General features: G+C 53.2%; 8 protein-coding genes across 8 annotated transcripts; 3 read left to right on the top strand and 5 right to left on the bottom strand.

Annotated features, from left to right (window-relative positions):
- Positions 1-649: 649 nt before the first annotated feature.
- On the top strand, positions 650-2,500 carry PG997_012513 (uncharacterized protein; the record flags this gene model as incomplete). Its single annotated transcript, XM_066816827.1, has 5 exons — positions 650-895; positions 955-1,231; positions 1,296-1,386; positions 1,477-1,874; positions 2,244-2,500. The coding sequence occupies 5 exons, from the start codon at positions 650-652 to the stop codon at positions 2,498-2,500; spliced, it is 1,269 nt and encodes a 422-aa protein (XP_066662519.1).
- Positions 2,501-2,827: 327 nt separating this feature from the next.
- PG997_012512 (uncharacterized protein) lies at positions 2,828-4,571 on the bottom strand (the record flags this gene model as incomplete). Its single annotated transcript, XM_066816826.1, has 2 exons — positions 2,828-4,393; positions 4,473-4,571. The coding sequence occupies 2 exons, from the start codon at positions 4,569-4,571 to the stop codon at positions 2,828-2,830; spliced, it is 1,665 nt and encodes a 554-aa protein (XP_066662518.1).
- A 2,011-nt stretch (positions 4,572-6,582) lies between these two features.
- PG997_012511 (Multidrug transporter of the major facilitator superfamily) lies at positions 6,583-8,907 on the bottom strand (the record flags this gene model as incomplete). Its single annotated transcript, XM_066816825.1, has 8 exons — positions 6,583-6,694; positions 7,172-7,223; positions 7,328-7,670; positions 7,772-8,058; positions 8,119-8,145; positions 8,205-8,238; positions 8,348-8,629; positions 8,740-8,907. The coding sequence occupies 8 exons, from the start codon at positions 8,905-8,907 to the stop codon at positions 6,583-6,585; spliced, it is 1,305 nt and encodes a 434-aa protein (XP_066662517.1).
- Positions 8,908-10,029: 1,122 nt separating this feature from the next.
- PG997_012510 (uncharacterized protein) lies at positions 10,030-10,743 on the top strand (the record flags this gene model as incomplete). Its single annotated transcript, XM_066816824.1, has 1 exon — positions 10,030-10,743. One exon carries the CDS (start codon positions 10,030-10,032, stop codon positions 10,741-10,743), a length of 714 nt encoding a protein of 237 aa, XP_066662516.1.
- Positions 10,744-12,733: 1,990 nt separating this feature from the next.
- Positions 12,734-14,385, top strand: PG997_012509 (glycolipid 2-alpha-mannosyltransferase; the record flags this gene model as incomplete). The annotated part of the gene is made up of 2 exons (XM_066816823.1): positions 12,734-13,982; positions 14,027-14,385. Coding segments are annotated over 2 exons (1,608 nt in total), but the record flags the coding sequence as incomplete, so codon positions are not given.
- A 548-nt stretch (positions 14,386-14,933) lies between these two features.
- On the bottom strand, positions 14,934-16,152 carry PG997_012508 (uncharacterized protein; the record flags this gene model as incomplete). Its single annotated transcript, XM_066816822.1, has 2 exons — positions 14,934-15,726; positions 15,854-16,152. 2 exons carry the CDS (start codon positions 16,150-16,152, stop codon positions 14,934-14,936), a joined length of 1,092 nt encoding a protein of 363 aa, XP_066662514.1.
- A 1,084-nt stretch (positions 16,153-17,236) lies between these two features.
- Positions 17,237-18,478, bottom strand: PG997_012507 (carboxy-cis- cis-muconate cyclase; the record flags this gene model as incomplete). The annotated part of the gene is made up of 1 exon (XM_066816821.1): positions 17,237-18,478. One exon carries the CDS (start codon positions 18,476-18,478, stop codon positions 17,237-17,239), a length of 1,242 nt encoding a protein of 413 aa, XP_066662513.1.
- A 2,686-nt stretch (positions 18,479-21,164) lies between these two features.
- PG997_012506 (glycoside hydrolase family 16 protein) lies at positions 21,165-22,662 on the bottom strand (the record flags this gene model as incomplete). Its single annotated transcript, XM_066816820.1, has 4 exons — positions 21,165-21,747; positions 21,783-21,930; positions 21,996-22,433; positions 22,539-22,662. 4 exons carry the CDS (start codon positions 22,660-22,662, stop codon positions 21,165-21,167), a joined length of 1,293 nt encoding a protein of 430 aa, XP_066662512.1.
- Positions 22,663-26,460: the final 3,798 nt, after the last annotated feature.

Raw genomic sequence — 26,460 nt, 5'->3', positions numbered from 1 at the left:
TATTAGAACGTTAGCACAATGGTGCTGACCTGATCAGACCGTGAATAATAAAAAGCTTGTCCGAGCCCCCCTGGTTCATCCCTTTGGTATCGAGTCAGCATCCAGTCAATCAACTACCGAGCGCCAAGTGTTTGATCTCATCCTCAAGGTGACATCCTTTCCCAATGAAAATCGCTCTGAAACTATTATACTGCAAGTTTCGGAAAGTCATGCCTCTAGCATACTCGTTTAGCAACTATACGAACATCGCATGGCTTACGGCATTTTCCCCTTGGGCATTTCTCCCCATTAGGCGCATGGTGATCTTCACCCTTTTGTATATAGATGCATGTTGCACAAAAGCCCAATCCAGCGAGCCAATTTTCAAAATCGAGGACAATGACGGGGTTTGTCTCACCTCAGATGCGGGTTCCCGGCAAGATCATGCTTGTCGGCGTGATAGCCTCGTCGTAGTCGGTGAGGCACGTATAGCTGAATATTCCATGGCTACTACGAGGAATCTCCGGGTCTCCCGTGCGAGGTGCTACTGCGTATACTACACTGGTCAAGTTTTGCTATACTATTAAGAAGTTTCGCTTCCATTTCTTGCGTATTTTTCCTCGACCAAGTACATTCCACTACCTTTTAACCAAGTCGTACCAAGCAGAACATGGCTCCCTCATCCGACGAGAAGATCAGCGTAGATCATCAAGATCTGCCAGCGGAGCGGGGCCTGACCCTGAACGATGCCGAGAGGCAGCGAAAGGAAAAGGCCCTCGTCAGGAAGTTGGACTGCTTCATCGCGCCTGTCATGATGCTCTTGATGCTCATCAGTTACCTCGACCGCGGCAACATTGGGTTTGCAGCCACCCAAGGGATGACGGATGATCTCGGCCTCAAGGGCTCCGATCTCAATGTATGTGACGCCCCTTTTCTTTTGCTTTTTCTATTTTCCCGTTTCACTAACGGATGCAGGCGGCCGTTTCAGTCTTTTACGTATTCTATATCCTCGCGGAATTCCCGACCTCGATCTTCGTCAAACGGCTCCAGTTCAATCGCGTCATCCCCCTGATCACCTTCTGCTGGGGAGTCGTGTGCCTCTGTACAGGATTCGTCCAATCCTTTGGCCCGTTGATCGTGACACGCATACTGCTGGGCTTCTTTGAAGGATGTCAATTTCCTGCTATGACGCTGCTGTTGTGCAATTGGTATAAGCGTGAAGAGCTGGCAGTCCGTGTTGCCTATCTTTTCAGTAGGTCGGATCCCATGTGATCCTCCCCGATTGAAGTGCAGTGTATACGCTGACCACCGGCTAGTTGCATCGGCACTTTCGGGTGCCTTTGGCGGCCTTCTGGCGTGGGCCATGCTGAGTATGAACGGCGTTCAAGGACTCGCCGGTTGGCGATGGTATGATATTCGATATACCCACAGGTCGCTGTTGTCTCTTGTTATGCTGACCAGGAAAACAACTACGCCGTAGGCTGTACATCATAGAAGGCATCATTACGGTCGTATGGGCCTTTTTATGCGTCTTCTTAGTTCCAAAGGACTACGAGACAGCCTATTTCCTGCACGAGGAAGAGAAGGAACTCATGAGACTACGCGCAGAGGAAACAAATGCCTACAGCGGGGGTCTGGTCACTACGACCGAAACGACATCAAAGAGGCTGCCAAGGACATCAAGAGCTGGCTCCACGGCTTTACCCAGATCGCCGTCGTGACGATCCTCTACGGCAAGTTCCTGAACCGTATCCGACGTTCCAATGACTTAGTTACTTACTTACTTGGCGCAGGCTTCGGCACCTTTCTCCCCATCATCATCAAGGACGGCTTTCACTACTCCACCGTGCAGGCCCAGTACCTGGTGATCCCCGTCAACCTCTGGGGGCCATCGTGTACGCAATAGGCGCGTACCTGTCGGACCGGTACACGGTTCGCTTTCTCCCGCTCATCGTCTGCGCCCCGTTCGGAATAGCCGGGTATGCGATCCTCCTTTGTAACGTCCCTGCCGCAGTGCGTTACTTTGCGACGTACTTGATCGCTACGGCCTGCTACCTATGCACCGGCGGAAACATGTAAGAGGGCATTATCCATTCCTTGTTCATCGCTGCTTGTGTCCCATTGGTCTAACGGATATGTACGTTGCAGTGCATGGCTTTCAGGCAATTGCGCTCCTGACGGAAAACGGGCAGCTAGCTTAGGTAAAAGCCGCCCCCTATTCACTACGCATTGAGAACCGAACGTAGATTAACTCGGCTTCCCAGGCATCCTGCTCACTCTGACCAATATCGGTGGTGTCGTGTCGGGTCAGATCTACTATTCAAACGCGGCGCCTGCTTATACCCTTGGGCACGCCTGGTCGCTGGGCTGTCTTGGCTTCGCATGGTGCATGTGGTGGATTATTCGCTTTATCTACATCAGACGACAGGACCGCAAGCAGCAGCTGCTGGAGGACGGGTACCGATCGCAGTCCGATGCGTATTATACCGACCGAGAGCCGGACTTCAAGTACCAGATCTGACAGACCATCTCTTTCGCAGGCACATGAGGAATGGGTCGCTCGTCTGTTGAGCCTACAGATTATGTCGACCGTACTTCGATTAAAGATGAAGGGTGATGGTACATAGTAGAGATAAAAAGACATCCGGTCGACCACTGAAAACATATGACCCGATACCAGTAGTTAAATTGCAACGCCCTTACTAGGATTGTGATCCCAGCGAGTAGACCAGAAACCGTGTTCAACAAACTGTTCAATTTGTCTATGGAATGCTGACTTCCGATCTAATGAACCAAGGACCCGGCGAGAAAAGCAGTTCTTAAACAACAGTCCCCCATACAAAGCTTATTATGCAGGCCATGCCGTATCGGCAGCTGCTGCGTCATCATCATTGACATTGGCGACGACGACGATGCCGGCGATGGCGTCGACCATGAAGAACCCCCCACTATCGGAGCGCGCCGTCTTCATCGCCTCCATGATCAGGCTCGACTCGGACCCTGGCGAGGACACGGCGCTCTCCCCGTCCTCGGTCGTGACCTCACTCGCCCAGTCATTGATGACATCGTCGGACGCATCACGCGTGATGAGTCCGAGCCCTAGGCTTCTCTCGTTCTGCGACAGTTTCTGGTAGACGACGGCCGCTCGACGGTGTAGCGCCCGATCGCGGCACTTCTGAAGCACGCAGTGAATAATGGGAGGCAGGCTGCAGTCATACATGGGCCAGCCGTCGAAGCTGGGCGGGAGCACATCGAAAATAGACTCGGTGATCTCGATGATCTTCTCGTAGTGGCCGGTGAAGTCGTCCCACAACTGATCTGTCTCGTCCAGAAAGCAGGACACGTACACTTCGGCGATGTGAATGGCGCACAGAAGTACCTTGACTGTCAGTTGGAACTGGATATCCAATTTTTGTTCTTGCATAGCCATCATCAATTCTTTCCACTTCTCAAGCCGATCAAGAAATATCCTTTGGCCTTCCCGGTACCCGTCCAGGTTGGTAGCTTGATTTGACAGAGCTGCACGGCCGCGGATTGTGTATAGAGTAAGGCGTGTAATCATCCGATCCCAGAGCCGTTTGATATGTAATCGTGACGCCCCTTTCTCGGGTACCTCAGTATCGCGTGGATCGACATGTATTTGTAGCGCAACCTGATACAGGGCAGGATGCACCTCACAGCTGGAAAGGCTTGTCGTTAACATTCGCGGTAGGACCATTTCCGCTTCCTTCACCCCGTCATCGTCTATCTCGGCCGCGACCAGTGACTCGTCGGTTCCATTTGCTCGAAATGTAATGAGACTCCCACGGAGCATGGCAATGACGTTCCCTGTCAGTTGCTGTACAGCATCCGAGTTGCCCTGCATCTGTTCGAATAACAAAAACAACAAGGTCGCGATGATGACAGTGCGAGGTGGTGTCGACCCGCCCTCCATCTCTACTCGATTGCGAAACGTCGAGAGAGCTTGGGTGTAGTTCTGAATAGCTTGACGGTAATGTGCGCTTCGGATCAGCTCCAATGACAAGGTACGCTGGGGCGCCTGTCTCGAGCTCGTACGCGCCGCATGTTCCAAACCCGCTTGCGCAAGCGCGCCGATGGCGATGACGCTATGCCGGATCGTCTTGTCCCTCACGCTCTCCCTTAGTACGGACCGGTACCATAATTCCGGATACGCCAGCTTTTTGGCAACGCTATTTTGGTAGAGCTCGAAGTAGAGCCCCTCTCTCGAGTTTAAGTTGTAACATCTGGGTTGGTAGAATATAGCGCCAGTCTCGCGGACTGGTGACGGTCTGCAGGAGTCCGGCGATGACTCTTTGGGCGACTTGGCTTCCGAGCTTGCTGCGTAGGCGCAATTGTGGTTGAGCTTCTCGCAGCGAAGACATTTGGGCTTCCGCTCATCGCACTTGACCCGCCTCTAAGCCCAGAATCAGCAACACGTTCCCTTAAGCCTTTCAAGTGTTCGGTTGGCAGGCTTGTCTTTTTGCCTTGCGCACGAGGGCATCACGATAGGGACCGACCTTCTTACAGGTATCGCAGCCCGTCCGGACTTTGGGCTTGCTTGCGCGTTTCCGAGGCACGAGCGGCGCAGTCATATTGAGATGTGCAGATATGCTAACGGCTTCGCTGAGTGGTCACGATTCACGACGTGTATGTCTTGGTCGCGGCCCGGGAGTTTGGGTCAGTCAATCAGGTGCGCTGTATTAGCCCAATGAGATCAGAGTGATGTGCAACTTGGGAAAGAAGAACAAAAGTGAAGTGGAAATATGAAGAGGGTGGCAAGGTGGATTCAGCCTCAAAGACGTTGGTATGTGACTGGTAAGGCAGGCGCTGTTGCTCCTAATAATAAGAAGTAAGCAGTAGCCTGACTGGTATGTACTGCGGCTCCTTCCTTCGTCGTCTCCACGCGTCAGATCGGCAGACCCCCTTTTTATCGCAACCGGCCAGAGCTGCGTTGGTGCTTCCAGCGCGTATGCAATGGAGTTTTCGGAAATGCTACCTTGAGAGAGACCAAACCCCGAGACTAATAAGTCCGGAGTGAGCCTGGGAGCGGGAGAGACGAGAGACGAGAGTCGAAAGATGCGGGATGGATTGTGTATAGCAGCCCCACCTGAATGTTTGTGGCATGGGTCTAGAACCGACGACCCTGGAGAGCAACAATCCTGGGAGAGGCCTTGGCCAATGATACACGGCAGAGGGAACATGACAATGGTGCCAGCCCATGCTAGGGAGCGGCCAATCATGCCGGCGGAAGGACGCCCAACACAGTTGGCCGCGCAGCAATGGCATCAAGCCTCGAGGGCAAGTGCTTACGCTCCCAATGCAGCCGTTAGTCCCGATTCTGCCCTGTTGCATCGCGCATCTCCGAAGAGGCGTATTGGCATCGACACATCTGACAGACACCAACACTGGAGGTTCAAATGACGTGGTGTTCAACGATCGTTCGATAGGAGCCGTATCAACACAACGTATCAAACATGCGTCTATACGTGCCTCGATATTGCCTCCAGGATTCTTTACCGACTTTTGGTAGAGTTCCGAGGAGATGTTGATGTGTTAAACGTGAAGCAATTTTGACCGACCGAGGCCGGCTAGCTACATGTCTGCACATTTAATGTTACAATATGGACATACATACCTAAAGGAATGTAGTGAGTGACCCCGCGCCGCAGCTGCTGGATCAAAAGGAACTTGGTACTTGGCGTGATGCAATATGAATCATCCAACCTATACGCCACAAGCTGAAGACTCGACACCTACTGAACCAATTCAATCCCTTGTGGTGGCCTGCTGGCGGCGAGCTGTCACTTTGTTTCAAACGCCACGTTTGCATTTCGGGACGGACCCTGAAGATCTGGGTTTCCACACCATATGACGCCCGTTATCGTGCGTTACGCGGGCAGGCTCTTAGAAAATGGAACAACAGACCGACGTAACAACTCGCGAATCTGCCTTGCAGAGCTTCTATACCAGCGAACCGGACACGAAGGGAGACACCCGCTTGCTTCCCCGTGTAGGTAGGTATTCGAAACTGTTTCCACGCACGGAACTATTCAGTGACAGGAGGTCAGACATACCGGAGTCGAATCTTGATTTCGAGATGAGCTGCATTGCCGTCAACCAATACCACCTCCCCGCCAAGACCTCAAGCACTGCCTCTGACTCTGGAAGCAGACCGCATATTACGGGGGCTTAGTAACCCGGGTGCAGTGCAGTAGCAGCATGCAGATTCCAGCTACTAAGCACAAGATATGTCATATGTTCTTTAGGAAAGGGAGCGTATTGCAGTACTGTGAGCCTCTCGTCTCCGTCATCGCATCTGGATAGAATCTAGATCGATACCGACTTACCTAGGTACACAGCAAGCAAACCTTTGGCACCATCTGACGGCCCGTATCCGTGTGCCCCCTAAACAAAACTTTAATTAAACTCCCAAGCGTTTCGCGGGCTCGCCCACAACTCTTGACGCCTGACGTGGGCAGGCTTGCATTACACATAGTGTATCACAGCAGCGCAACTCAATCGGCGGGCGCCGCCCTTCCGGTGTTTGCTTTCTACTTCCTCACTCGGTGTGTAGGAAAGGGCGAGCGCATAGTGTTGCCTATTCTAGTCAATACGCACAGGAGCAACGTTACCTGATGTGCCCAGCTTCACAATTTCTTCCTGCAAGTACATAACGGCTTCCTTTCGAATGGCGGGCGTGAAGTCAAACCTCACGCTATAGATGCGGTAGCTAGACGCCACTATCTCGGACAATGACTCTTTCCTTTTCACTTGGCCCAGCACTCGCTGTGCGCCGGTAGGTTGACGCCACGTCCATGTCAGCGGCCAGAAGAATCAGGCCGATTCCGATCAATCTGAGGCAATGGGAATGTCATTTTTTTTCAACATTCTCTCTAGCAGCAATAAGCTAGTCCATGCCACCCGTATAATGTCGCCTTACTTCACAATGGCATCGGACCTACCGAAAACCCAAGCAGCCATATCTATTTTTAAGCAACCGCGGTTCGGATGGTCCTCAGATCAGTGCCCGCCCCGTTTGTTGGACCATGGCAGTGCTCCGTCATGGATGACCAGGATAACCCAACCACAGGCCATGAGCACAAAACCAGCTGAGATCGTGCTGAAAGCCCCGATCCCTATACTATGGACTGCTGGGAGTACGACTGCCGTGCCAATGGCACCAAATATATACCGGATTAAGTAGTTTCCAGCCAAGACCTCGGCGGATCGTGATGGTATCACATCTGTAAAAAATGGTTAGTAAAGGGGCATGTATGGAATGTGGGTTGCAGTTGCAGTCGCAGTCATAGAGTCTTGGCAGTTAGGAGAGGTATTTGGTAAGACTTACCAAGGCAATAGGTATTCAGTGAAGGAAAGATCATCAGCTGAGAGAAACCCTGGACAAACATTGAGATGACAATGACCGGGATGCCACCACGGTTGTACTCGAGACACCAGCCGTAGATGAGCAAGGAGCCTGGGATCCCCAAGCCCATCCAAGGTACCGCGCTGCGGAGGCGATCTTCGGGTTTCCGATGTCCGTCGCGTTTCCGAATCCACTTCTTGACGACGTGGTCTGACCAGCGTCCGCCGAAGAATGTGCCTGCCAGGTATCCGCACCCAGGGGCTAGGTAGAAGAGCCCGGACTCGAGGGGCGTTGTGAGGTTGAGGCGCGGATTTATTACATAGACCTGTAACATCGTCAGCGGCCAGGGTCTTCTGGGGATCACTTGTACACCGATAGGTGTTATCACCCAAGCTGGAGCCAACAGCAAGGAAAGGAGATGCTCACGATTGGTGCTAGAAAAGAGTACATATTGAAGACCAATGATGAAGAAGCCATTGACACGCAGACTAGTTTCAAGTTCTGAAACAGTACGACAAGGCGAAGAGGGTTGATGGCGCTCAGCACGGCGCACAATCTTTTCTCCTTGGGGATGGACGACCATCGCCTCTGGTGGATAGTCTCTGGGATAAACACGACAGCTAATAGCGATGCCAGTCCGGACATGGCTGTCTGCAGCCAATAGATTGCGCGCCAGTTGGTGTAAGTTACAATGGCACCTCCAAGCAAGGGGCCTTTCAACAATGTAAGCTGCGGGACTCGATACCGTAGACAAGAACACGTCGAAAACATACCTAGAGCAGGACCAATGAGAGTTCCACCTAAATATGGGATATGAGTACTCCAGATGGTCGGTTAAAGTGATGCTCGTATGACTCACTCATGAACCAACCAAGAGCCGTTCCTCTCTCCGTCTGCATTCGCCAGGTTTGTTAGTCCTCTCCATATCTTTCGGCTGGGTTGAGTAGAAGCACATCTTTCTGATCAACTCCCGATATTTATCCTTTGTAAACTGTCACTTACAGGTTTATACAGATCACCGATACATCCTGAGCCCATGACCAGGAGTCCAGTGCCGCCGAACCCGCTCAACAGCCGGAAGGCGAAGAATGCCGCCAAGTTGGGCGCAAGCGCCGTGCCCAACGAGAACACGAAGAAGGAAACGACGCTGCTGAAGAGCACGACCTGCCGTCCACATAGTGTGCTAATGGACCCGCACAGGAGCGCCGACAGACCCATGGCCGCCGTATACAGCCCATTGGAGATGTTGACAACGCTGCCGGATGTCTGGAACGTCTCGGCAATCTGTGGCACCGCCGTCAACGATCCTGTCGAGGATACGGGGAGAGAATGCCGCAAAAGGCCAATATGGCAACGAATGCGGCTTTGCGTCGGGGGCTAAAGCGGTCGTATACCGAAGAGTCGTCCTTTGGGAAGGGTGGCACGGATGGAACGCTGCCGTCCGACGGCAGTTCCGGCTCATCGGTAGTCGGGACCACTTCCGGGTCCTTTTCCGCTTCGGTCTCATGATTCGAGCGCGAGAGCGCAGGGGCTACGGCGTTTGGGATAGTGTCGTCTGCCATGCCTGGCAGAAATATGTTGATTGCGTTGCCATGTTGAAAAGGACGTTTTAAGCAGCTTCACCGAAACTAGGTCGGTTGGGCGACATCGGCTTCAGAACTGTCGGGAGTGGTCCGAAAAGAGAGGCATGTCTGTGGAACGGCATGGGTCTCTTGGATACAGACGCTCTGGGCGTTGTGTGTGGACCAGGAGAATAGGAGATATCGGCTTCACTTCCGGGCCTGACGGCGAATCGCTTATTCCCGTCTACTGGCCGGCTGGACCAAACCAGCTCATGCCAGATCGGGAAGTGGGCATCTATCCATCCCCCATGCATTCTTATCAAGATGCAGAAGCGAGGGGGTTCCGGGTATTGTGACTATGAACCTGGACCTATATACGACCAAGGGGTAGTCGATCGGTAAGGAGGGTGGGCAAGTGTGAGCGATGGAGGGCAGCAACGACGGGGGGTTGTGGGTCATGGCGCACGTAAGTAACAACAACAACCCGTACCTCGATTTTGATCTCAGCATTGCTACACACAACAAAAACCCATCGCCTTACTATACCAACTACTATCATGAGCTTCTGCATATTTCCATCTTGCCCCCAATGGACCGGAATCTCGCGGGCTTCTTTTCTGCTGGGCGGCCAGTCGCCGGCCACTTGCAGCTATGTCAGATCCTTTACCTAATGCAAGGAGGAGCTTGGCCGGCTCGGCTCAACTCGAGCGGCAAGGATGACGATCGGGCATCAGCAAAGGAGATCAGCAACTTGTATGGGATTGTCCAGAATCTCAACCTCCTTATCACAGGCCTTGGGTAGACTAATTCCCGCCGGCCAATCCCGCACGTGTCTCGCCGCCGATACTATTAATTCGCTTATGCAATCCCTGGGTCTCCAACGGCAGCTGTGTAACGAAGTCGGCAATGTTTAGACAGCGAGAGAGAGAGAGAGAGAGAGAGACTACAAGAGATGAAAGCCCGATTTGTGCTCGATATGATGGACAAGGCTTGTGAGGTGCTTCTTTCTCCGCGTCAATCCCATGCACGGATTTCAGCTCGCACCTGCAGAGAGCAAAGCGATACGGACAACCCTTGAACCGAGAGTCCATGGAATTCAAGTACAACTACATATAAACGAACATGCGAGGTAGGCTGCTTACTCACCACCATGGCACAGGTTTTGTTGGGTGGTCTGCCGACTGGACGATATTCAATGATCAGGGGCTATTGCTCGGAACCGAGCGCTCAATGAACTACAGCAACGCTTTGGCGGGCTATGTAGCTCGCAAACACCTTTCGGTTGGTATTCTGGGTTTCCAGGCTCTGGTCAAGCTCCATGCTGATGACTTCAGGCAAACGTGGGTTCGTGAGGTTGCGATGATAGTCCTAGAAGAGTTGGATGATCCTGTAGACTACAGACATACATCTTCTGCCACCACAATCCTCAAGGCTGCCGTGAAGTACGGCAATAAGCGGGTGATACGCAGCCTTATGGAAAAGGGCCGGGACATTTTCCGTCGGGAGGGCTTGTCATATGTGCTCGAAGTTGCTTGCCAGTTCATCCGGCCAGAAGTTTTAGCTGTGCTTCTTGATTTATCCCACCGCCATCGTTTGAACGGAACCGCAACTATAGCTGACCTGAATTCGGTAGAAAACGTCATGGCTGGTCCTGTATTCGACATGCCACTGAAGACCAACAAGCACTTATTGGTACAAGGCCGTGACCCTGATAACACTATTTGCCACGATGGCAATAAGAAGTCTCCTTGGATCGTCGCACTGGTGGCTTCATATCACTTCAATATTGTTGCCCTATCGCAGGAGTATGGGACCGACGCTTTTGCGCAGATTTAGGAAGGATATGATGTTGCCAAGGTTGCTGCGATCCATGGAACAGATACATGATAAGGTCGGAGTGATTAGTAGTCTGTAGTTCCCAGAGCGGGTCTTCTCTTGAGTCCTCTATTCAAGACGGCGAGTAGATTTATCTGTCTGTTAAGGTATGATCACTACCTAAATCTGAGGCCCTGTTGTTTCCCTCAACATCTCTACGTGTAAGCGTACATATGAACGTGCCTTTACACTAGATTCACCTCCGGCCAGAGCCCAGTCATGCAAAGGTACTTACCTAATACTTTGAAGAACTAAAGAGCAGCGGTCATGAGTAATGCGGCCTCATGCTTGAAATAGAAGCCTACAACAACACGAGTCGCAGCTTGCGCCGCTGCTTGCTTCCAGCTTTGGGACTTTGGGAAGTGGGGCCGTCCATCCTCCGCTCAGCAGCCGGTGGGTGCCAGCAGCTGCCAGCAGACACGCAGGCCAGGTCTCGAACAGATCTACAATCTCCTTTTTTCTGCATGGCCAAGGTTCCAGGTTGCTGCTACATACTTCCCTCTGCCTCCTCTCCTCGCCCCGGATCTTGGTCTTGGCATTGATCAATCGCATCAATTCGTTGTGGTCGCATACGGTGGGCGTGTGGCCGTTTAAGAACAAATGAGCAAAGACCCAGCCTAGCCAATCTTTTCCAAAGATTGTTACGAGAGATGATCTCGCATCGTATCTTGGCTCAGTATGGATACAAAAGTCTCGATGCAAAGACTGCCTGGGTAATCGCTGAATGTATCTGAAGTATGGCCAGGTAGCCACAGTACTTCTCAAAGTATAGCCACGGCTACTGTAGTAGGAGGTATACTTGAACCAAGTGCAGGGCATACTGTGGATCGCTTTACGCTGTAGGGGCGCACGCTATCTTCTTCCCCCATTTACTAGCATCTCAATTGGCCCGCCAGATCCCCCTCCCCCCCTAAGTCCTTGCTTAACCCCCTAATAAGGTTACCATCTCCCCTGGAGGCTGTACTTGTAGGTACTGGGTAGCATGGAAGGTTGAAGGCCCAGCCTGGTTGGTTTTCCATCCTCTTGCCGCGCATCGCTGGCATCTTCTCGGATTTTTCTTTCTAGGTTGGCCTTACACGCAACGTGACCCATTTGCTTGATCGCAGCAGCAGCATATTGTTACCACGTCTCCTCATTTCGCCCCATCCCCATCGCAATCGAGAACGAGAGAGAGAGAAAGGGTTCTGCTCTCTTCGTCAGATACCTAGGCCGATCCGTCCGATTGATTGACTGCTTGCTGGTTTATTTGAAGCCGCTCTACCAAGTCTCTTGTCTTGCAGTGCAGACCGACAACGGTCCGATGCAGACTGTCTGACGCGTACCCGTTGTCAGCCAAGGAACAAGCAATTAAATAGGTAAGCAGTGCATCGATACCTAGGTTAAGCATACCTGGCCCAGCTGGCCTTGCCTTGCCCGCCTACGTCCGAGCGGCCAAACTGGCAAAACTTCGACCAGCGACCCCTTCAAGTCTCACAGTCTCCAATTCATCAGCCTTCTGCTTGCCATCTTCCCATTTCTTGACCTGACAACGACGCTCACCAACGCAGCAGCAGCAGCACCAATCTCCAAGGGACGCGGTTTCCCCTTGCCGCTCGTTATTCGGTCGCAGCTTCCCACTGTAGATTTATTCGATTGAAAGAACAACTTCGGCTAGACAGACTTCTCGGCACCCCGCGAGTCCTCTTCCTCCCGCGCCTGTGGCCTATTTCGTTTTGGAATAGGGGCTTCGGCTTTTTTTCTTTCGGCATTGGACTTTTGCTGTTGGGCGCGCCTCTCAATCGCCAGCTTTGCTTAATCGACTGGCCTCTCTCTCCATCCGGCTCCATGTTTATTTTCTATTCAGAAAATCATTAGAAGCATCGAGACGCATCCTCTGGAAGCATAGATCCATCATCCATTAGCTTCGCATCCGATTACGACCATTTAACGACTGACCTATACCGCACGAGCGACCCTTCTTTTACCTACACACTTCCTTCCGAAGCTGTCGGCCTCGCGCACAACCATAATCATGGATCTCTTCCGCCGCGCTGTCCAGCGCGTGCCTAACATGGCGCCGTCCTTGCCCATGAATGACGAGAAGGGGCGCCCCACGAGACCCAACAGGCTTGGATCTCGTTTAGACTTCTTCAGGAGGCCGCTTCGGCTAAAGGGCAACTCCAGCATATCTGTCCCCCTCGGCGTCGTCGTCCTGTTCCCCTGCATCGTCCTCATCCTCATTCTGGTCCTGTTTGTCCGACATCCCAGCTCGCCCGGCAGGATACTGATGCCTGCTGGCGCGCCTCCCGCCATTCGCAAGATTAGCGAGGAGCACGACAAGGTCTTCGTCCAAGGTTGCTTACAGCCCGACACGAGCCAGCCCCGCGCCAACGCTGCCTTTGTGGTCCTCGCCCGAAACAAGGAACTGGATGGTGTCATCCAGTCCATCAAGTCGATCGAGCGCCACTTCAACCGCTGGTACCACTACCCCTACGTTTTCTTGAACGACGGCGAATTCAACCAGACCTTTAAGGACATCGTCCGCAACTACACCTCGGGCGAATGCGAATTCGGTCGCGTTGGTCCGGAGATGTGGGGATACCCTGAATGGATCGATACCAAGATTGCCAAGGAAGGCATTGCCAAGCAGGGAGACGCCGCCGTCATGTACGGTGGTCTCGAGAGTTACCACGCTATGTGCCGCTTCTACTCTGGTTTCTTCTACAAGCACGAGCTCCTTGCCAAGTACGAGTGGTACTGGCGCCTGGAGCCCGAGATCAAGTATTTCTGCGACATCACCTACGATCCTTTCCTCATGATGCAGAAGGAGAACAAGACCTACGGTTTCACCATTGCCGTCAAGGAGCTCCGCGAGACAGTCCCCAACATTTTCCGCTACGCCTCGGCCTACAAGCGTCTCAACAAGATCAAGTCGCAAGGTCTGTGGGAAATGTTTGTCGAGCCTGTCGACAAGCCCGAGGACAAGCCCAAGGAGGAGGACCAAAGCAAGGTTCCTTTGCCCGAAGAGATCCTGCGCAGCGATCCCGGCCACAACGGCCTGCCCGAAGTCGACCCTGAGGCTATGGAAGGCGAATCCTACAACATGTGCCATTTCTGGTCCAACTTCGAAATCGCTCGCCTCAGCTGGTTCCGCAGCAAGGAGTACGAGGACTTCTTCGAAATGATGGATCGCAGCGGTGGCTTCTGGATGGAACGAGTAAGTAAAACGAACAACACCTAGTCGCGCGCAAAAAACATACATGAGCTAACACATCTTGTAGTGGGGTGACGCACCTATCCATTCATTGGCTGCTGGTGTCCTGCTTGCCCCCCGCGACATCCACTACTTCCGTGACTTCGGCTACCGACACACGACCATCCAGCATTGTCCCGCCAATGCGCCCTCCCCTCCAACTGCCCCGTACCCCGTACCTCGAGAAGACCACTCTCGACCCCAAGAAGCGAGAAGAAGAGGACGCGTACTGGGAGAGCTGGGATCCCGAGAAGGAGAACGGTGTTGGCTGCCGCTGCCGCTGCGATACCGATATCGTCGATGTCGAAGGCAAAGAAGGTTCGTGTTTGGCCGAGTGGGTGGACGTTGCTGGTGGCTGGGCTAGCCCTTAAATGCCTCCCCTTTTCAGTCAAAACAGAAGGAGTCCCGAGGCGGTGGCCTCATCTTCCAACGCCATGCCGTCTCGCCTACGAGCGAGTCGACTCCTGTTCACAGTACATACACAGGCTGTACTTACATGCCCGCACATATCGCACTGGAATGAGGCATGGGTGCAAATCCACCGGCCAAAATGAATATGGCCTGCATCTATGTGTGCGATGGTGCTCTCGTGCCCAAATGCGTATCTTCATGAAACGCATCGTGGCTACAGAAGCATCTTGTTTCGATTAACGATGGTCTTGGTGAAGGGCGCGGCGCAACCTAGAGAACAATGTGCGGCTCAGTGGGTAAAGGGGTGGGACGGAGGAAAGGGGCATCTTACGAAATTACCCCACGGCCGGGTTGCATGTACAATGAAATGAAAACTGGTTTTTTGGTTGTTGCCCGGCGGATAAACACTTGCGTATATGGAAGAGTAGTAGGTGTTAATATGAATCGTACATAATATCCTTGCATGACCGCTTACGCTGCCTGCCTCTATATGTCAATGAAAACGCTGCTATCTTCTCGATGGGACGAGGCTGATGCTCTCCTCATCAAGACGTCGGGGCCGTGACCCCCGTACCTCTCCCCCGTCAACCTGGGGGGAGAAGTATTCGCTATATCCACCGCCACCGACCCTCCTCTGCTGCCACCGCGAAGGCCACAGCCAAGATAATATTATCCCCTTTGCGGTGGTTTGCTCCTTGTCTTGCTTCTCCGCCGCCCCCTCCTTCTCCTTGTTCTTCTCCTCTTTGGGCGGCGGCGGCGGCGCGATCCTCATAATGGTGAGCACGCACGCGTAGATGATGGCCAGCTCCGGCAGGAACGTCATGAGCAGGTACGGCGCCGGCCGCCCCTTGACCGCGTTCCAGGCCATGTCGCCCGTGATCTGGAACACGAGCGAGTAGGCGGTGCGGACGGCGAGGAGGGGGAGGCAGACGACGGCGCAGCCGAGGGCGCGCCGCTCGTCGCGGGGGAACTTGTTGTAGCCCTCGCCCTGGCCCTGGTTTTGGCTTTGGCTTTGGTACACTTCGCCCTCGCCCTCACCCGAGGAGCTGAGCTGCCCGTTGTCACGTCTTCGTTGCGCGCGGCGCCCGAACGAGAGGAGGTACGCCATGCCGGCGATCCAGAGGTACAGCGCCGTAAAGAGCCCGAAGCTCGCGCGCGTCAGCGACGTCGGGGCCAGCGGGTGCTCGTTTTCGCGGCGCGCGGCGGAGGCGAAGCCGGCGATGGCGAGGCCTAGGTCGGCCCAGGTCAGGAGCTGCGGGATGTAGAAGGCGCGGGGGTCGATGGTGGGCACGGCGTTGTTTCTACGTGCTCGTTAGCAACCAATTTGCTCGGGGAGGATACCGACTAGGGGGCGGGTGAGAAGAGAGGGGAGATGGAGAGAGAAAGTAAAAAAAAGGAGGGGAAAAAAAGAAAAAAAAAAAAACTTACGCCCGCTGCATCAGCTCCAGCAGCAGGAAGACGATGAGGACCATGCCGAAGGACTCGCACACGAAGACGCCGGCCCAGACGCTATCGTCGTCGTTGGCGAGCGTGCCCAGCATGCAGCCGGCGCCGACGAGGCGGAAGACGGAGAAGACGCCGACGCAGAACCAGCCGTTGCGGCGGGGGATGCCGAGGCGCTCGAGGCCATAGAAGTAGACGCCAATGGCCAGCGAGGCCGCGAACAGGGCCACCTGGGCCACGGCGATGCCGTGGCGGAAGCCGAAGATGCTGTGGTCGGCGCCCATACCGCGTTTTTCTTTGAATCCTCTCCCTCGTTGTTATCTGCCGGGCTGGGTTACCCCTTGACACAGGTTCGAATAATGACCCAGCTCTAACGACTTGTTCTCCTTTTTTATTGCTTACTCCCCCTCGTACAAGTGAGCGAACGCACTGGGGATAGTCGGGAGGCAGGCAAGAACAAGATGAATGATGGTCGATTATATGAGGAAAAAGGAATATGATAACCAATGTAAGAATGTCTTCCTGAATACAGCCGAATCTTTAAATATCTGTTCTACTTCTTCATATACCCGCCTCCCTCCCCGTAATAGTCTCCATCCCAGTAGTAGCAACTCGAAGACAATCAAGATACGTCAAGCGGCGTCTCACAGCCCGCAAGATCGTCTGCTAGACTTGCTGCCTAATCAGAGGATAGGGACATTAGAAACCAGAGAATTGAGCCTACCTCCCTCAAGATACGTTACGAACTAGGTGAGTTGCCCAATCTTTGCGGCGCGACAGTCTTCTTTCACCCAATGGGGACGGGCGATGTTGGCTGGGCTTGGTCTTGGCGGCCCGCGGCACAGCACAGGCAATGAATGGCACAGTCAATGGTGGAGCATGTCTGCTTAAGCGAGTGCGAGTGCGAGGCTTACTAAAGGTGGATAGGTCCCGGCAGATCTGCAAGATATATCTCCTCCCTGTGCTGCCCCGTTGGCAGATCTGTTGCTCTCTCAAAGCAACCTTTTCTACGAACAACCGGGAATGATTGGGTGCTACCATATTCACTACTACTCAAAGGTCATGCCGCGCACATATGGCCTTTCTCGACTGGCCGTGACGAATCCAGCAACGAAAGATCAGGCCCGTCCGCCAAAAGCGGCACAAGAGAAAGACCCTCATTACCTGCACGAACATATCACACAGCAAGAAACATCGTATGGGAGAATCGAAATGTATTGGTGCTCATCACAGATAGAGCGGTGTATAATAATAATAATAATAATAAAAAAGTTACCCCTACCCCTAAACCTGAACGCCATGCCATGCAAAAGTCGTGACCTCGGTCTAAAGCCTGATATTCCCCCCTTTGGCCACCAAAACGCCCACTTAGGCGTTCTTGTTGGCACTCTGCCTGGTAGCAGATGGCTCAGTGGCGGGAATCTCCAAGACAAACTGGGGGCCGAAACCGCCGTCCTTCGGGCTGACATCCGCATTCAACATGGAGGCCATGGGGGCCAAAAGGCCGCAGCTCTCATCGCGCTTGAGGGCGACGATGCCGTTCTTGCCCATGGGGTTGGCAACGAACATGATGCTCTCATTCTTGTCCCGGCTGAGGCTCATCATGCGCGGGCTTACGCCTTCGCTGGAGATCTGTTGCTTGAACAGGAGGCCGTCGCCCTTGCCGATCTTGTTCTGAAAGCTGAAGAGTGAGACGTTGTCGGTCTCGTTGCCAGAGAGACGGTTGGTGATGTAGACGTCCCGCTGGTTGTACGCAACCGTCAGCTCGCCGGCCGCGGCGGTCGTGGTGTTGAAAGTGACGCCGGGGCCGTACGAGCTCTGGCTCTGGACGCGCTTCAGGGCCAGGGTGTCGTCGGCCTTCTTCTCGATGGAGTACAACTGGAGCTGGTTCATCGTCTCGCACAGAACCACGTAGTGAGTGGGAAGCGATGACGGACTGATACGAGAATTAGCGTTGAGGAAGCCGCCGTGGCGGGGACCGCATCCGGCAGGCTCAACCTTGACCTTGCTTGTGATGGTGTAGTCCTTCTGGGAGTCCAGAATATGGATGGCGTCGCCGCCAAGGTCGTTAACGGCAAAGTAGCGGCCGCTGGGGTCGGGGACAATCTGATGGGCGCGGTGGGTACCGTGCTTGGGGTTCACGTCGCCCTGCAGGGTGACGTTCTTGAGGAACTTCATGCTGCCATCGCCAGCCGAGGTGTCCCAGATGTCGACAGTGCCGTTGCTGTAGGATCCGCCAAGCAGGCGGGTCTTGTCCTTGTTGAACTCAAGGGACACAACGCCCGGCGAGCCTGTCTTCTCAGAGACGGCCTTGTCCGACAGCTTGCCGGTGGCCGGGTCGTAGTTGAACAGGCGCAGGGTGTTGCTGTTCTCGTCGACAGCATAGAGGTGGTTGGGATGCTTGAAGACCATCCAGCTGGCGGACTTGCCGTCCTCTACGACCTTGCTGATGGGCTTGAAGGCCTTGCCGTCAAACTGGAAAGAGAGGATCTGGCCGGCGGCGCCGACGATCAACTTCTTGCTGACGGCTTCCTTGTCCTGGCGGGGGATGAGTGAGGGTGCTGCTAGGGCCAGCCCCAGGTTCAGCATGAACGAGGTGAATCGTACCATTTTGAGAGGGAAAAAAAATCGAAACAAATAATGTCGTGTCTTTTAGTCTTGTGTGCCGAAAATTTGGTTGGAGCGAATGTCTTTGTCAAAAGAAAGAAAAGAATTGCGAGTGAAGTAAAGTTGCTGTTGCTGTTGAGGGCAGGTTGACGTTGTGGCAGGAGGAAGACGGTCTTAATATGTACTGAACCGCTGCAAGTTAACCCAAAGGATCACTTCCAATGGCGTCAAAGAGACAAGGGTTGGATACAAAAAGTCCGATGTTGTTGTCGTGTAGAAAGAAAGCCAAGGCGCAGGCTGAATGACTCGTGGTGAGCTGACCGACAAAGTCCAGCGAGTCCAGACGCAGGTGCTTGTGCTGGCTGGGATGCTGAAAGGGAAGGTTCAGGGAAGATCAATCAATGGTGGGAGCTTCCTTTGTTTGGACAATTGGGAAATCCAGGCAGCACAATCAGGTGCTCTGCAGATACCGATTAGCCCGGGCCAAACTGGCGAGAAACAGTAATAGCAAACAGAAAAGGGACAAATGTGGTCGGCTGGCTGACTTACTGTATGGTAATCAATCAATCAATCAGCCGCCGTATGTTCCTGCTCGTGTAAGAGGCGCAGCAGCGCAGAGCAAAGCAACACAATTCCAGACGACGACTACCGAAGCAAAACTAGATATGGAGACTGCAAAAGACGATATTGACGATAATCCACGTAGAATGAATGCAAAGAGAGACAAAACCAAAAGGGAATGGCGATCTTCAAGAGTATTTATCTTGAATTTCCTTGAGTACTTGATTCAATCTATTGATGACGGTGGATGTATGTTATATGCAGGTAAGCACAGAAAATGTGACGGGCCAAGATCGTGGAGACGATCCTCATCCAAAGGTGACCATGTTGGCTGCAACGACCTGGGCAGGCCCTCCGAATCTCTTTTCATTCGGTACGCGATTCGGGCAGAACGCATCCTTCCGGCTACCGGCTGTGCCAATGCACAAAGCAAGGGGGGGCCTGAAAGGCGAAAGGCTGAGCTTTGAAGAATATGATAGGCCTCCCAGCAATGCAGATGCAGACGCAGATGCACCAGACACACTGGCTAAGAATACCCGCCAAGATTCTCACAGCCCTCCCCCTAAACTTATCACCCATCAGGGAACCCCAACCGTCAGCCAGCCAGCAGCAGCAGCGAGGCTTAGCGCTCTGCGGGGTAAATAAACACCCCCAAGAAGCTTCAAGCAACAATGGGGCGCCAAAAAAGGGGGCAGCGTGGGAGAGCGCCCCAGTGTTTGAAACAAACCACACCCAGCATCGCTCGGCCAATCAAACCCACCAAACCACCCTCTTCATCCCATCGCTTGAAACATGGCGAATGCGTAGAAATGAATCGACTCTATTGCACCCCATCTAGGCCACCCTGGTCTCTGAGTTTGTTCAGGAGAAGGTGAAGTAGTTCGTGGGTTTGGCATGGCCAATTTTGATAGGGTCGTCAAATGCCACATGGGATGAATACCATGGATGGCACCATTCGTATGGGAATCCCCAACCGTTCGTCCCAACTGACAGGAGCCCAGACCCATTCATGTCTATCATGAAACTCCAGATATCATGAGGCTCTGCTTACTCCCGGTGAAATGCCATTGCACTCTTGGTGGTTGGGTGTTCTCCATCATCGGCCTCCCCGCCTTGTTCCTTTGCCCCTCCCCCGGGCTGTCAGAATTCCAACTCCACTCCCCATATCTTTTGCTCCCTCCACCACCACCGTCATCGCCTTCGATGTTTTGACATCACCCTTTATTCTCTTTTCTATGTCCATTTTCTGTAGGCTGTCATGTCCAGATGACAGCAGCCACTGCCAACTTGTGTTGCCACTACTGCTGCTGAGCCTGAAGAAGGCCAACCCAGAAAATAAAATACACATACGAGCTACCCCTATTCGACCTTTTCTCATGTTGGGAATAGAGGTAGCTCGTATATCATTTATTCGACTTCCCTCGTTTTGGCTAAAACAACTTGGAACGAAGTTTCAAGGCCTTCTTTATGAGTGTTACCACAAGAATGAGCTCGTAAGTTGGCCCCGAGAGTCGGAGAGCATCGTTGCGTCTGCGCCTGATCTAGCCCATCGCAGACATGAGGCACAAATAGCAATGCAGGCAGCTTCGATAGACATTGAACCTACCCTGCCAAAGAGGGATCGCCAACTCGGTACCAAGGGTTCTAGCAGAACGAGGACATGGTAGGACTCGAGATGCATATTCAGGCGTCTATGTTTCTTATTGGATTTGTATTTCCGTTGTCACTTTTTACACATGCATACTGAGTATATATGATATGTACAGGCCATACTTGCAGCCCCCTTCCTTCATCCCCTAGCATAAGCCATTAAACCATGGTCTGTTCCACTGAGACGTTCCGTTACCAAAGCCCCTGTTACCCTGTCCGTTCAACTTTTGAAGGAGTGGACGGCATTTTACGCCATTAAACACCTTCGCCCATCGTCACCTCCCTCGAGGGAGATAATAAAAAAATAATACTGTAAAGCCGGAGATACAAGAATAGTAAAGATCCCACAACCAGGAGAAAAATTGGAATGAATTTGCTATGCAACGCTCGCGCCGCCCTCGATGCTATTGAATGATGTGGCCCAATCAGGTATGTCCTCCGTAGGATGCTGCTTGGCCGATGGGTTTGGATTGCAGATTTAGAGCCAAAGCATACCGGCCACAGCGATCAGAGCCGCGAAGGCACTGGCACCGAGAGCGCGCTCTTGCTTGTAGCCTTCGTTGGCGTTGCCGCCTGTGGTTTGGCCACAGTCCTGCGCGAAGCCACTCTGCGTGCATTTTGGTGCGATGCCGGCAGGGCTCGGGCCGTTACCACTGGTACCAGAGCCACCGTCAGGATGAGCGGCCGCCTGGCCGTTGGTACCGGGACCGCCGCCGCTCAGACCGGGAATGACCTCCATAGTCTGGGTACTCGAAGACTTGGGATAGTCCTTGTCCATATCCAAGCCAGTTCCGAGGAGCGACTTCAGCACCGTAGGCTTGTCACCGTCACTGACGGACGTGTTGAGTCCCTTGTAGTCCGTGATCGTGTAGCTCTTGCCTGAATTCGTTCCCGGGGCGCTTTTGGTTTTGTAGCATTCGATTGTCACCGAGGCAACAGTGGCAAAGTCGTAGCCGTAACTCTTGATGTCCTCGCTGTCCCAATCAATCGCGCCACCAGCCCAGGCAACAGTTCCCGGCGCGTTGGTGTCGGCACCGCCGGGCCAGAGAGACAGCTGAACCCTGGACGGTGTTTGGGGAAATCCCATTGGTTGGACGTCTTGTTCCAGGTGTCGGACTTCTTTTGGACACGGCCAACTTTTCCGTCCACGAGCCAGGTGATATCGTCAGGCGTCCACTGGATTTCATAGTCATGCCAGTTCTCAAAGGTGTTTTGCGTGCCGGTGATGTTGCCGGAGTGCGTGTCTGTATATCAGGATCAGCAAGCCGGAAAGTTACAGGCCTTGGTCGGCGGCAGTTTCTCGACTTACAGTCAGGGATACCCTGGAAGTAGTAATTGGTTTGAGTTACCTCCAAATCGGCACCCACCCACTCAAAGTCAATTTCGTCCTTGACGTCGCTCATGAGGATAAAACCGGTGACAACCCCACGACCTCGACTCGTCTTCATTCTCGCTTTAACATTGCCGTACCACATATATCCCGTCGACGAGAGAACAGTTCCGGCGGTGCGGCGCGGCATGGTCAGGAGCAGGCCATCGTCGCTGGACAGGGGAGTGCCCTGCGCCACCCATTCGGACTTGGATGCGTCGCCCAGATAATCCTGGACATCAACGACTTTGTCGGTCGAGCCCATCTTCATATCCCGGTCGACGCATACGGGCGACGGGACGCAGGCGTCGAGCGAGAAGGAGCTTCGTGGGTCGCATCCGCCCAAACAGTACGCACCGACACCGCACTGGCCATATTCTACCAACCGAGGGTTAGACAAACTCGATGCACGTCGGTGGGTTCATTGTGCACAACGCGGGCGCATGTTACGAAATGGACCTGGGGTAAATTGCCACAACTTACGGGAACAACAGGGTGTCTCCTTGGGACATTTCGATGTCTGAGAGCAGGTTGCCGGTTTGTCGGCGGCAAGGACAATGGACGCGCCCAGCAGGGCAACGCCAACGGGAAGTATTGCCCGCCTCATTTTTGAATCGATAACACGGAGTTGACTTGTGCGTATATGTATGCACGGGGTGGTTTGAATGACTCGGAAGATGCCGGTCGGTGTCAAGCTGCCGGACAGGAAACGAATGCAAGAATCCGAGCGTTTCGAAACAGTTCGTTTTCGTTCGAAGCTTTCGCGGGATCGTGGCAACGAGGGTATACAATGCGACGCGATTCCAAAGACTCTCGATTCAAAGGTGACAAGAGTAAGTAAGGCGCAGTCGTCTGGTTCGAATGACGAATCGTCTGGTTCGAATGACGAATCGTCTGTCTCTTTTGGGAGGTGCACCAAGAGTCAGAGTCAAGACAGAGAGAGCGGAAACAATGGCACTGTCAAGAGCGAACGGCAATGCAGTGTCCCGATCCGTGGCAGAGGGGATGCGCAAAGAGTTCAGGCTGCGACAACGGTTCGGTTGTGCGACCTGGCTAAACGATAGTGAGGAAGGATTTGGCGGGTTGAGGCGACAAGCAGGAAACGAAACAGGAGATCGCCTCCAAACGCGCCAAAGTCAAAACGAATGAATCGGTGGTTATCAATGCAATGACACCTTTGGGGAGTGAGTGGGAAAGAGAGCAGAGGGAGAGCCGGGCACGATTCGAATCTGGAGATGGACGGACGAGACTGAGGCCAGTCCTGGAAGGAGCTCTGGGGGTGGAATGGTCGTCCAGTGGAATGGTCGTCCAAACAAGGGGATATGCGTCTCGTTAGGGGCACAAGCTCGGCTGCGACCTCACTGGCTGCTTGATGCAAAATTCCGCAAATCTCGTAAATAGTGGCGCTTGACGTAGCCCGTATTAGGATGCACTAGGCAGGAAGCTGGGCGATCTAGACTGCTAGGGCGCTCCATGCGGTTAAAATAGGGTAGCATAGCAGTTGGCAGGGTGCGAGGTCAGCAGCAGTAGGGCATCTTCTAGGTACCATTATTTCATTCATTCAATGCAAGGGGGGATCTTGGGTTGGGGGCTTTTTGCTACGTGCTGTACGAGGCCATACACATCAAAGACAGAAGTCGGCCAGGATACGCAATACAGCACACACACACCGTCATTGCTGCTTCTATCTACCAGATCACAGTCCCAGAGAGATTTGGATGGATGGAGGGGTTATGTAGTTCGGTGGGAACAAGAGTGGGAACGGAACAACAACAATAACAGGTTCTAGATCAAGCAGGCTGGCCAGTATTCCAAGGCCTCGGCTTGCTATTGGCCATTATTAGCTCGCCTGGGCTATCCGAGCCGTCTGGTCTGTCTTCCGACCACTGTCCATTTCCATCCAAGTGGGAGTCTGACAGGCTTAGCGCAGCAGCTGAGACCCCAGGCTCGGCGTCCAATTCCAGCTATTGAACGATGGAGGATGGAGGATGGGTGAGTCAAATGGATTGCGAAGTATCATCCATTACATTATGGCTTGGTCAACATTGCCCAGTTGTCGCTGCAAATCAAACCATGGCATTGGGCAAGAAAACTGAAGACGTTGCTCATGACATGGGACCACTAAATACGAGCAACCTGCAGGTGGCCCCGGCCGCCTTTGCATGGCAGTGAAGAATTGCTTATCGCCCCGGGCGGCAGATATGTAAGTCTGTTTATCGGTATGGCATGGTGGTAGGGGTCAGGGTGGTACTCAGCTCAGGCTCGTTAAGATGAAATGCACAGCCGTTATCAGTGCATGGACAGGATTGTGTGGCTTTCTAGAAGAACGACGATTGCAAATCAATCATGTGGAACAATCAATTCGTCGAAAATGAGTATATATATGATGACATTGCATATGTATTTAATGTAGGTAGGTATTATATTAGGTAGGTGGTGTGCGTGTCTCATTGGCTACGAACATGAGGAGCAGCTGTCTGTCAAAAGCAGGCCGCAAGCTGCTGGCATGGACAGACAGTATGGGGAACTTCGATCAACGTTCTTCGATTGCCAAGGAATCTTCCAGATCTTGGCCCCGTGTAGTGATCCACGTCGAATTTCTTACCCCGTAATCGACACAGGCGGAAGATGCAATCAACCCACCCAAGATGCTTTTCCCCATGGTAACATGTTGGTTGCTAAGGAGTGCCGCCGAGTCGCAAATGTCGGCTCCGTTGGCAAACCCGCACTTTGCACAGGCTACTGAGCAGCCAGTTCTTGACTGTTCTTCACTGCCCACGGGCCATTCTTCAGACTGATCACGGATGAACAGTCCAGTATCTGCATCGCGCTTCTGATGGATCGATGGTATTGATTGCATCGGGTACGCGCCACCGTCGCAAAACTCCCACCGAGCACCGAGGCAGTAAGAATTCGTCGAGTCGTTGGTTTCCCTCAGTGGGACGCCTGATCGCAATACAGGGACAAACTCGCTCTCCGGAGGATAGATGTCCCAACATATCCATCACGTCTGAGTCTGGTAGGGACACACAGGCATGTATGCATTGCAAGAGCATTTGCCCGTCAAACCTCGATAGACCTCTTCCATGGCATCATTCGAGCCCCCTGGGCGTGCCAGTGCCGGGACACGGTGGACCGAATGATTCTGCGGGATTGAGCCAGCTCTCGAGATGTCAATCGCCACTCTTTTCATGACAGCGATCGAATACGAGCAGCAGCAGCAGCAGCATCAATGTTCATCGTTGTGTGTGTTGTATCTCGATTTGGTGTTTGAGAGCCACAACTCTGGACACCTGGGTTTCCATCAACCATTTTACAATTGAGTCGGGTTCCGTGTAGCCTCACCTAGGCCGCGCGTGCTTGACTCCCCAGTCGTGCATTACGCCATCGAGGGAGCAGGCGAAGGAGGAGGAGAAGGAGAAGAAGGAGAAGGAGAAGGAGGAGCGTGGCGTTTTTCTGCAGGCCACAACTCTCCAAAAATCAAGGCATAGCCTGTTCCTGTGACTTGTGTCAAAACACTCGTTGTCAGCACTCCGCAGGAAGTTCGGACTTCAACAACATCACCGGCAGATTCTGACCAGTCAAGACCGACCAAAGTTCAAGAGGGGAGGGGAAACGTAATCTTGTCTGCAACTCTATGCCAGAGTTTCGATTCTTATATCTGTCGCGGCCGAGGACAACATGATATTTGCGCTTCACTCCGACTCGACTCGAGGCAAGCCATCAAATTTACCAACGCAACAGTGATCCCACTTTGGTCTATGTGATCGGCATCAGCGGCAGCGCAATCGCGACGACGGTGTTCCAGAATGCCCTCTAGACCAGGACAAGCCTAACGCCAGGTCGGGGAAACAATTTCTTACACGGGAAACTCAAAATGGCAGCACACGCTCTCCCCAATGCCCATCTTTGGGGGTCGAGAGTTGCTCGGGCCCTTCCACTAGCGTGGCCATGCTTCCGAGCTATTTACATTCTCCTCCGTTTGATCTAAGACATCGCTCGAGAGTATTGCGGGAAGAAGGTAAGGCGATCCCTGCCCCAGTGCATGCGAAGGAGAGAGTTACAGGACGAGGAGCTGGAAACAACGTTGTGAGTGACCATAAACAAGAACCTTGAGAGGGCAGACCTTTAAGGACAGAATACAATAGTAATAATAATAGCAGTGAACCCTCCCTCTCAACGCAGTAGTTCTACTCTTCCGCCCTACCTTCGTCTATATCGTTCAATTCGACTAACTAATACGCTCTTCTTATTCAGTATCATCGCACTGAACCGAAGCACCACCGCCAGCACGGCCAGGAGGCGTCGTTCGCCGCCGCCCTAGATCCTAAACAAACTTCTGCAACGGAATCGCAAATACGCGAAAGAAAAGGAAATACAGCGAGGTCGCAGCCAAAAAGCAACC

This window comes from Apiospora hydei (assembly GCF_038363865.1).
Source record: "Apiospora hydei strain CBS 114990 chromosome Unknown utg000009l_segment0_segment0, whole genome shotgun sequence".
NCBI classification, from domain to species: domain Eukaryota; kingdom Fungi; phylum Ascomycota; class Sordariomycetes; order Amphisphaeriales; family Apiosporaceae; genus Apiospora; species Apiospora hydei.
Note: the sequence above shows the minus strand (reverse complement) of the source record. Positions and strands in the feature narration are given on the sequence as shown.